The 12,101-nt window shown below is 38.4% G+C and overlaps 1 protein-coding gene across 1 annotated transcript in view; it reads right to left on the reverse strand.

Annotated features, from left to right (window-relative positions):
* NECAB1 (N-terminal EF-hand calcium binding protein 1) overlaps positions 1-12,101 on the reverse strand; it is a 225,192-nt gene that overhangs the window by 97,979 nt on the left and 115,112 nt on the right. The window contains exon 5 of the mRNA XM_006884598.1: positions 8,711-8,808. Coding sequence (XP_006884660.1) covers positions 8,711-8,808 — 98 coding nt within the window. The remainder of the gene's footprint in view (positions 1-8,710; positions 8,809-12,101) is intronic.

The raw sequence follows: 12,101 nt of genomic DNA on the forward strand, positions 1-12,101 counted from the left end.
GACTGGGATAATTGGGATGGGAGTGTCAGAGACAGTGCGATTGGCACAGGACAGAGCAGAGTTTAGGGCCGTTGTACATAGGGTCGCTATGAGTCGCAAGCGACTCGACGGCACATAACAACAACAACGTGTCCATCTTCCAAACTTCTGTCACTGACATGTTAGAACTGAAATAATGTGTATTAAGGGAGTTGACTTCTGTCTGACACCAGAAAGTCAACCGCTTCTCCAGAGTAAAGATGAGATGACAAGTGGGGCACAAAACCAACAAGTACCAGACATGGAACAACCAGACAGCTGATGAGAATGCTGGCACATTATGAAAAATGCAACTAACGCCACTGAACAACTTGTGCAGACATTGTCAAATGGGATTTCAACTTGCTTTGCAAATTTTCACTGAAAACATAATAAAATAATAATAATAGTAAAAATAATAAATACATTTAGAAGGAAGTTGAAACCTTTACCGCACCACATAAATGTTGCTGTGAGATGCCCCGAGTTAGCTTTGACTCACAGGGACCCTCCACATGACAGAAGGAAATCTTGGCAGCTAACACGCCATCCTCTCAGAATCTCTGCAGTGCTTAAGCCCATCGTTGCAGTCACTGTGTCAACTCATCATGCTGAAGTTCTCCCTCCTTTCCATGTCCTTAGGTGTTTGCAAGCATGATATCCTTCCCTGGGAACTGGTCCCTCCTGACAGTCTGGTCAAAGTATGCGAGACAAAGTTTCCCCACCCTCACATCTAAGGAGTATTGTCCTAACAGGTTTGTTTATTCTTTCTTTCTGCAGCACATGGAATTTTCAATGTTCTTTGCCAAGCACCACAATTCAAAAACTAAGGGCATCAATTCTTCTTCGGTCTTCTTTATTCATTGTTCAGCTTTCACATGCATAGAAATGCTTTGTTGTTGTTAGGTGCTGTTGAGTCAAGGATGACTCATAGCAACCCTATGAACAACAGTTCTGAACCCTGTCCCATCCTGTGCCATCCTCATCATCTCTGATACAATTGAGCCCATTGCTGCAGTCAATGTGTCAAGCCACATTAAGGGGCTTGGGGGTGGGGTAATCCTCTCCTTCCCTTTCCAAGGAATAACCTCTTCTAGCAACATGTTCGAAGTGTGAGGTGAAACTTCATCATCTTTGCCTCCAAGGAGCATTTTGCTCTATCTTTTCCAAGACATGTCTGTTCATTCTTTTGGCAGTCCATAGGTTATTCAGTACTCTTCTACAACACCACAGCTCAAAGACTTTAGTCCTTCTTCTGTTATTCTTATTCATTGTACCGCTCTCAGATGTACAGCACATAACTGAAACGACCATGGTGTGAATTAGGCACACCTTAGCCTTCAGACTGACATCACTGCTCTTCAGGATTCTGGAACAGTGATTGTTATTACTCAGTCCCTTATTCTCCATAGTCACCCAAGATCTAGGCTTGAAGGTAAAAAGAGTTACTGGGCTTTGTCTGGAACCGTGGTTCAAGGATGTCAAATCAGCTGCCAGAGAGTCTGGCACAGCTACAGCCAGAGCTAGAATGAAGCTAATACACATTTACCATGAGGGTACTGGCCGATGTTCTTAGTCTGACCAGACTTACTATGAGCTCCCATGTCTTATCTTCCAGCTTGTTGATAAATTTCAACTTAATTAATCACCATCTACCTATAAGTAACCACAAAGTGGTCTCTTTATATCTTTGCATCATCCCAAAATTCATCTTCATGTGAATTTAAAAGGTCATACCTCTCATCTCAATGATGCCCCTTCTCTACCCAGCCAAGAGCAGGTGATTTCTCTACCAGGGATTCCTTACTCTCTGAGAGAGAGAGAGAGAGAGAGAGAGAGAGAGAGAGAGAGAGAGAGAGAGAGAGAGAGAGAGAGAGAGAGAGAGTGTGTGTGTGTGTGTGTGTGTGTATATATATAATAATTAATGTAATATTGAATATCTACTTCTATACCTATCTCTAGGGAGCTCTTTTAGCATAGCGGTAGATGCTGCACTGAAATCCTGAAGGCACGTGGTTCAAATTCACCAGCTTCTCTGTGGGAAACGGATAGGCAGTCTTCTCTTGTGTGATTAACTGCCTCTGGAAACTTGTTAGAGGGCTAGCTAGGGATCAGTTTCGACTCCACAGTATAGCCCAACAACACATCTATTTCTAGGGAGCTCTGGTGTACTAGTGGGTAAGGAGTTGTGCTGCTAACCCAAGGCAAGTGGTTCAAATCCACCAGCTGCTCTGTGGGAGAATTATGTGCAATCCCTTCTCATGCAGTTTAGGGCCTTTGAAAACTTATAAGTTGATTTTGACTCCACAGTACACAATACTCCCTATGCACTGTATAGTATAGCTATACATATCTATATATGCATCTTTATATAAACTCAAAAACTCAAACTTACTGCCATTGAATTGGAACTCACAGCTGGCCCTCTAGTAGGTTTTCAGAGGCTGTAAATAGCACAGGGAGAGATTTACGATCTTTCTCCTGAGGAGCCACTGGTGGATTTGAACTTTCAGAAAGACGCAGCCTTTGGGTTGGTAGTGTAACTCCTTATGGACTACACAACCAAAACTCCCAGATAAAACGTTTACATAGATGCCGGTGTTATCAATATAAAAGGGTTTTTTAAAGATTTTTTTCTTTCAGAAGTTGTGTCATCTATATTTAGCGAGGTGGAATATATGACAAATACATCCACTCCTCATTTACCATGATTTTTAGATTTCAGTCTTGTCCTTGGCTCACTGCCCACCTTCCCTACCATAACATCCTCATCACGAGGGTCCTGACCCCTAGGGATGGGGAGGGGCTAAACCACACAAGGTGGCACAGGGTGTGAAGGAAATGGGACCTGAAAAGACTGGGTAATAATGGGTAAGGTCCAATGGGGATTGATTTTATAAAACATAATGCATAGGAATGATTGTATGAAAAGCAATATGAACGAAGAATAGTATAAACACAATGTATATGAACTTTTTGAGCAAACTAATAGAAAAACAAACAAATGAATGAAAAAAGTGAATGGAGGAGGTAGGGAGGAAAATGTGCAACAATGAATGAATGAAAAATCCAACTTTTCTGTAAACTTTTTTGTGAAATTCACAATAAAAAATTCTTCTTCACTTTTAGCTTATCATAATCACCTCTGAAAGCCTTAACAATAAATAGAGACTCTTATTTATATTTACATAGGAAATTATGCTATGGATGTTGACCTTAGGATCAAAACTTTACATGTGCTTTGAGATTAACAACCATATCACATAGCACTATGTTTCCTTATCAACTCCTTAGAGAGCAGAAATAGTCCACAAATGTGATGTTTAGTGAGGAAATTCCAAAGTCCACTGGAACGCTCTGGCTTTCAGACCATTCAGCTGACCACCTGGAATTTGACCGTATGGTGTTTTGTTCCAGGAAAAGCAGCACTGTGGAACAATCTATCCAAGTCTGTGGGGATCTGTCAAAGGTCTAGGGTTAAGGGTAAAGGAGGAGAATAGGAAAATAACGATGACAGACTGGATCTGTCTCAAGACATCTCACGGAGTTTCAAGTAAGCAGTTAAAATCCATTTTATCCATCTTCTGACAGAGCAACCATCAGTGCTGCCACTTGAGTTAGACCACAATGGCTTACATTTCATTTTTCATAAAAGTAAAGAACAGTCAGCTCTTCCTACAGAGGCAGGTCTTTTCATCAGGGCAAAAAAATATAAAGTAGATTTTTCAAAAGATCCCTCACTCAGAAAGTTTCATTGTGCTAGACAGTGTGGAGAAGATGTCAGTTCAACAGCAGCATGAAAGATGTTGAAACTCTTGCACTTGGCTTATCATCCAGTTCTCATGCTGGGGCCTTTTCTAATTTTATTTTCAACAGTTTCTCCACTTAAATAAACTCCCACATCCAAAAGCCACCAAGAGTATTTATTTATTCTTGATTAAATCAGTGGCAAGACAATATGGATCAAATATGTTTTTAATGGTCAGTGCCTAGAAAAGCATTTTGTATCCAAGAGACCAAAATAAAAGAGTGACCTCGATTTAAGCTCCACAAAGCTTCACTGGGTTAATGGAAATAAAGGAACAGGATTTCAGAGCAAGTGTGTGAGATAATCAGGAGATTGTATAGTTATTTTTATTTGCTATTTGAGAAAATCTGCATGCTTCTTGATCTTAAAACAATTTTCCCGTCAGGAACAAAACTATTTAGCTTCTGAATTTAGTTGAATATTCATTGAGCCAATCAATATTTATTTGGTGTCTTATTTGTAAACCCTGTTTTATAATATACATATGCGCATACATATTTGAACACGTCTATGTGAATGCAGCTCCTTGACTACTGAGCTATCTAGCAGGGGATATTCCATACAGATTAAAACAGCAAGAAGACAAACAGCAAGACTGAACATATTATTCTAATGGATTTTTTGCAAAGTATGCTTATATTACTCAGTTCAAAATTTTCTGCATGTATTTTTTAGCAAACTGATCATGTTCTATCTCATGGCAATTCTTAGTTAAGAAAATGAGAATTTTCTTGTAAACAAAAACTAGTGGTTTTTTTTCATTTTTAAAGAAATGAGGGACTACAGAAAATCTGAGTTTTAGGGCAACAGCTAAAATGTAAGATATGGTCATTGTGCTATTAAACAGTTTCTACAAGAATATTTTCAGATCATTCTGATGTTTTTTATCAATTATCAGACATAACACTCATTCAGTACACTGCTGTTGTTGCGTACGTCAAGTCCAAACTCACACACAGGGAACTGCAGTAAACAGCATGGGAGGGGCCTGCCCATCTTTCTACCGCAGAGCAGCTATTGAATGTGAACAAACCATGTGGCTTTTGGGTTGGCCTTGCATCTCTCTTCCCCTAAAACCATGAGAGCTCACTAGCATGATTTGTTAATATTAAAAATCAAGCCCTGACAACCTGTGGAACCCAGTTCTACTCTGATGTTCCTTATGAAGGAGTAGACTTAAAGGCAACTGGTTGTTTTTCTAGGCTTTATAACCTGTGGTTTTTTAAAATAAAAATAATCTAAGCCATACAGGCACACAGCTTAAAGAATCCTTATGAAAACAGTAATCATTTGCACTCTTCCTTTCATTTTCTGTTTTCTAAAGGCAAGTCCTCATTGTACTACTTTTGGAAATGTCCTTCTGTTTTATAAACATGTCAATGCTGCTGCTTCTTGAATTTTTTTTCTTCTTGAATTTTTAGGGTTGTTGTTAGGTGCTGTCAAGTTAAGTACGACTTGTAGTAATCCTATGAACGACAGATCTGAACCCTGTTCTCTCCTGTGCCATCCTCACACTTCCTAACACAGAGCCCACTGTGGCTGTCACTGTGTCGATCCACCTGGTTGCATGCCTTCTTTTCTTTCGCTGATCCTCCACCTTTCCAAGCATGATGTCCCTCTCCAAGGAACAGCTTCTACCTAACAACATGCCCAAAATATGAGGGACAAAGTTTTGTCATCTTTTGCCTCCAAGGAAGACTCTGGCTGCATCTTGTCTGAGACATACCTGTTTGTTCTCTGGCAGTCCATGAGATAGTCAATACTCTTCTTCAACATCACAACTCAAAGGCATCAATTCTTCTGTCATACTTATTCTTTGTCCAGCTTTCAGATGCATAGCAAGTGACAGCAAAGACCATGAATCAGGTGCACCTTAGTCTTCAAACTGCTATCACTGCTCCTCAATTAATTCTGAGAGGTCCTTGATTACATGATTTGACTTTCTCAATGCAATACATCTCTTGATTCCTGGCTGTAGATAACAAGGGTGCTGACTGTGGATCCCAATAAGATGAAGTTATTGACAGTTTTAATCTTTTCTCCATCTATCATGATGCTGCCCATCAGTCCAGTGGTATCTTTGTTTTCTTGGCATTGAGATGTACTTCTATTGAAGGCTATAATCTTTGATCTTTTGCAAAAAGCACAAGTCCTCCTCACTTTCAGCAAGCAATGTTGTGTCATCTGTATAATGCCAATTATGGATGAGTCTCTCTCTGATCCTCATGTCACATCACATTCTTCTATAGAGAGTTCAGCTTCAAATAATTTATGCAGCACACAAACTGAACAGGATATAACCCTGACATGAACATTTATTCATTTTAAACGATGTAGTATTCTTTCTATCCACACAATAGCTTCTTGGTCTAGATATGGGTTTCAGATGAGCACAAAAAAGTGTCCTAGGATTTCAATTCTTCTCATTGTTAGCTATCCTTTGTTATGATCCATACAGTCAAATTTTGGGTGTAGGTATAATATACTAATTTTTCCACTGTGGCTTATGGTGAAATAGCTCTTTTTAAATTTCTTCACAATATGTTAAAACAGCAAGAGTCCCATCAATTCACTTTTTGGAGACTCTCAGTCTTCTGACCTCCTCCATCTGGTCTGCCTGTCCAGTGCTCAACTGGACTCTCTACTCACACTATTCATAGGGTGCTCTTTGAGTCTCCCAAATTTGATTCCTTTTCCTTAAGGTCCCAAGTCTTCCTTGATCTATTATCCTATGCACGTAGTTTCCTGAGAAAATGCATATAGAGTTTCTGAAAATAGGTTAACCTTCACATTTAATTGATACTTTTACTTTGAAAAGATTAACATCTTTCCCCTTTTAGAATGAAAGTCACTTTACTTCAGGATTTTTATGGCATTTCTTCACTGGCATTTTTTATGGCATTTCTTTATTTCTTTGCGTATATGCTAATAATGACTTCTAGACTTCTTCTCTAAGATCTAGATCTATGTTTCCTGTTAGGTCCAAGGGATAATTCAACTGTCCTTGGATGTCTCAATAAAAACCTACATTCAATACATCCCAGAAAAAGATCTATACTCCTTGCCCATTATAAACTAGGTCTTCTTCTCGCAACTTTTACCTTTGTAGTGTCACTACACAGGCACACAAGCTAAAATGTGTTGTGTACCATTAGGTTGGAACTGACCCATAACTGACACTACAAATCACACAGGAGGAGCCTGGCTATCTTTCTCCCATGGAGAAGTTGGTGGATTTGAACCACAAACCTTGAGTTGACAGTGTAACTCTTCACCACTAAGCTACCAGAACACCCTAAACTAAAAAGTAGGATTTAGGAAATCTCTTTCTTTTACAACAGACCACTAAAATGTATGTGCCTCACATTCTTTGGGAATACGGTCAAGGGATGACAGTTGTTGGTAAAATGCATCATCCAGGGAAAAGTAGAGGGTCAAAGAGGGGAAGCCCCTCAACAAGACAGATTGACACAATGACTGCAACAATGGGCTTGAACATGGCAGAGGTTATAAGGATGCCACAGGACAGGCCAAGTTCTGACCTGTCATTCATAGGATTACTATGAGTCACTCAAGAACACCTAAGAACAACTTTCTCCTACACCACCAATTCAGTTCTTCTCTGAGTTCTATTGATATAATCTTACATTCGCTTTTCTACATAGCTTTTGCCAACATCTCCAAGCCATCAACACATTTCATCCTGGTAAGTTATGCAACCTGGTGGCCTACTGGCAAGAAGCTGCACTGCAATCCCAAAGGGACCTGATTAAAATCCACCAGCTGCTCCTATGGACAAGAATGGGCAATCTCCTCCCATGTAATTAACTGCTTCTAAAAATCTACCAGAGTGTCAGCTATGGTTTGGTTCCAACTCTACAACAACAATGTTTTCTTATATTCTAGATCTCAATCTCAAGTTAATTCTTCTATAGTGTTTTAGAAGCAACGATGATAAATGCAAATAACAGGAAAACAACCTTATGAGTTTTCATATCTCTTCTTAAAATAATCAAAGGTTTATTAGCATTTAAAATACAATCCTAAAAAATTAGCTTGTTGGAAAATATCAGATGTAGTCCCTCCGCACCATGGCAGCTTCATCTCACGTCATGGTACCTTCTGATTCTAGACTTCAGACTCACTATCTTCTTTTCCTAAAATGGTCCAAGCTATTCTCTGTGTCGATTTCTGCTTTATTCAGTATAACTACTTCTTCCAATGCTCCTTGGAGGAAGTGTAACTAGAATACTCCTTAGATGCAAGGATGGTTACACTTTCTCTCATCTACTCCGGGCACGGGCACGCTGTCAGGAGGGGCCAGTCCCTAGAAAAAGACATCATGTTGGGAAAGGGTGAAGGTCACAGAAAGAGAGGGAAGCCCTCAGCAAGATGGAATGACACACTGACTACAACAATGGGCTTGAACATGACAGAGACTGTGACAATGGTGCAGGATGGGGCAAGGTTCAGATCTGTTGTTCATGAGTTGTAGATGACCTGACAGCAATTGACAACAACTTCCTTTATCTCTAAGCGATCAGGTGCTAGGTCCTCCTGTGTGAAATAGATGTCCCATTGTGTTTTTCTCTCTGTCATGATATACTGCTATTTACCTGTCTCATTACCAGGCTACAAGCTTCTTAGAGCAAAGAAAATCTATCTTTGTATCCTCAGGACAAAACATCCTATCCAACACATAGTAAAGACTTTACAATTAAACCATAAATAAATAAAAGATCCATTTGATAGTAAGAACAAACAAGTTATTGGTGATAAAAGATATAGGTGCTTTTATAATTAGTACATATATATCAATTACAAGAACAATATTCTTTTCAAAGAAGAGATTTTAAACAGAAGCAAACATGGATATTCCCTTACTTTCTTTGTTTTCCCCATTGCCTTCAGGATGGAAAGATTGAGGTCTTCAAGAGCAGCCAGCACATTCTCATATTCACCCAAGTGCTGAGAAAAATACTCTGAAAAGTAAAAATATAAAAATAAACACATTTGAATTTAAACAATAATGAAACAAAATAATCAACTGATGGATTTACTGTATAGTGAGTAAAACAAATACCAAGTCAGGTATAAACGAGAACCAGAAGTTGCCCAATAAGACTAACTGAAATGTCAATACACTCATTTTGTCCAATAGAAACAAACCAGTATTGTTACTCTTACCTTGTAGAAATTATCTTTCCTACAAATAGAACATGAATCTGGATCTAGTGATAAGACTTTCAATTAAAACATGGATAGGGACCCAAGGGGGGAAGGGGTGGGAGCAAAGGGCTGAGGATGAATGAGAGTGAAACCACACGGTTGCACAAATTGGTGATTGGAGGGAGAGGATAAAGTAAATGTGAAGGACCCAGCAGGGACCTGAAAAGACAGGGTAACGATGGCCATGGGCATGGTCCAACAATGATCGATTTTATATAACATAATGCATGGGAATGATTGCATTAAACACAATGTCAATGAAGAATAGTGTGAAACACTATGTATATGATCATTGTAAGTAAACCAACATAAAATAAAATTTTATAAACTATTGTTTTCAGTATTCCTCTATTAGAGTTCTCATTAGATTCATTTTATTGTTTCTCCTGGGAGACATTTCAACTAAGTTCTCTTCAGGGCAAACAATCAGTGATGCTGTGAATAGAAAGACAGAAGTCTCTTGTGGCACTTTCTATGCAACTGTCACTGTCACTATCTAATTCTTTTCAACAGCCTGGGCAGAGAAAAAGACATATCCATCACATTTTTCAGCTGACAGAAATACATAATACATTAAATGCCACAATTAACATGAAAAGCTACAAAACACAGGTTTACTACAAATTAGAAAGCTGAACTAGAGATACTATGCAAAAAATTTACTTATAAAAAATCAACTATTGATTTCTAAAGTGAAAAAACTTTGGTGTAAGAGAAATCCATATACTGAAAAGAACTAGTGTTTTCACTTACTAGAAACAAATTAGTATCCTATACTATTAATGAGACAAGAGAAGATCTATATTTTGTTAAAGTTTCTTTTAATGTTCCATAAGTTCTTGTGGAATTAAATTGAAAGGGTAAATATAATTACATATATTTATTTTTTATTCTAATCCATGGTGACTCTGTAGGATAGAACAGATTTGTCCCAGAGGGTTCCCAATGCTGTAAATTTTCTATTGAAGCAACTGCCAAATATTCTTCTCATAGAAGGACTAGTGGATTTGAACAGCTGACTTTTCAGTCAATGTGCCCCGGGACTTCTCTTAAACACATATCAGCCATTTAGTCACTGAGATACATTTCAACATGTTTGATTTGAGCAGCCTTGACTGTTTTACATAGTCCTTGAGATGGGGATATTTGTGGACATTTGTACTACTAACAACAGAATGTGCTATATTGTCTGATGTGTCTTTAAAGTATAAAGAGACAGGTGTGTGATAAATCAATTCTAGATTATGGTTGTCAAAATTCAGTTTGTTTATATATGGATTATGTACAGACAACACATTTATGACAGAAAGCAAAATGTATTCCTGGTTACGCATTCCTTAACAATAGTCTGTAGTACAAATTGCAACAAAAAAGTTTTTATAGGAAAGGCTTTGTTAGAAGATAAAGAAGAAATGCATCAAAGAAAATTGATGAGTGCTTCTAGACAACATTTTAGCATCTGGTTCACCATGTTGACTTTCTGATAGTGCTAACAAAGCTTTCTAACCTGTCTATCAATCTAACCTGGTTGTGCTGGCAAAGATGTGGTCTGCCAATTACTTGAAGCAAAGAGTCTCTAGGTGAAGGGAGTGGGTGGGGAGACTCTTCATGAACCAGCATGTAGCTGACAGGACTGGAGAATGTTAATAAATTGGGGAAAAGATATGATAAAATTGAGAAAAAGTTCACATTAAGCTGAAACAATTTTTTTTAAAATGCACAAATGTGAAGTTATGCATACTTAAGCACCTTCATTTGAATATCTACAAAGCCACAAGGAAGACTGTAATGGGAGTTTTACATGTAAATAAACAGAAAATAGAAAAATGTTTGGTTCTAGAAAGGCAAGATAATGAAAAATAAAACAAAGAGGAAAAAAAATCACATTTTAATAGAATATTTTCATCCACAGGTAAGACATTTAGTTTCATCAAGGTAAATCAAGGAAAATCCTGTACAGAGTTGTGCTTCTAAAGCTAAAGGCCATGCTTCTGTACCAGTTCAAATCCACTAGCAGCTCTGTGGGAGAAAGCTGGGCAGATTCCTCACATGAGATTCATGGCCTAGCCTTGGAAACACATGGAAGATCAGCTATGTTGGTTTCCACTCAATGGCAAGGAGTTAAGTTTAATCTTAAAGTGCACATATGCATAACCATGTGCTAAATAGAATGGAGGAGAACAAAATAACTAGAGTCTAGGGAACTGACATCTATCTAGCTTTTACTCATCCATTCATTCATTCATTCATTCATTCATTCATCTATCCCTTCATTCACTCCATATGTCCAAGTTCTTAGGGCTTAAAAAACCTGTCTGATAATATATTAGATAGTAGGGAGCTCTGATGGCTTAATGAGTGGTAAGGAATTCTGTTACCAATAAAAAAATGCATGATTTGAATCCTTCAGCTGGGAGAAAGATGGACAATCTCCTCCGGTTTGATTTCCTGCCACAGAAAAGTCACCAGAGTGTCAGCAATGGGTCGGTTCTGACTTAACAGAAGTCAAGAACAATAGCATACTAGCTAGTAAAGAAAGTCACTCTGAGGAGATTGTAGGACTCAATTCTTGAATAAAAGGCTAAGTGTGGAACGTAAGGACAAGACTGCTTTTAAGGTAAAACAGTTCCATGCCAACACAAACTGTTTAACAATTTGATTAACAAGTGATATGTGCCTTGAAGCCAGGGCAAGAGACTCAAAGGAAGTGAGATGAAGGAGTCGGAAACCGTGTGCATGGTTCCCTTTTGTCATGGTCAGTACCCAATTAACTAACATCTATTTCGTTATAGCCTACTATGTGTCAGGTTAACGGCTGGACTGCTAATCAAAGGTCACAGGCTCAAATCCAACCAATGTGAGATAAAAAGATAGGCAGCCTCCTTCAGTGAAGGTTTATAGTGCCAAAAACCTGATGGAGAGTTGTCAGGAGGTGGAAATGACTTAAATACTGGGCTTTTCATGGAACCCACCAAGCTATGCAGAAGGAAGGTGAGACCCTCAGTCCCTGTCAAGATTTATAGACTCCTAAACTCTATGCAAAAAA

This window comes from Elephantulus edwardii, unplaced genomic scaffold (genome assembly GCF_000299155.1).
Source record: "Elephantulus edwardii isolate Elephantulus edwardi_28Jun2011 unplaced genomic scaffold, EleEdw1.0 scaffold00036, whole genome shotgun sequence".
Taxonomy (NCBI): Eukaryota; Metazoa; Chordata; class Mammalia; order Macroscelidea; family Macroscelididae; genus Elephantulus; species Elephantulus edwardii.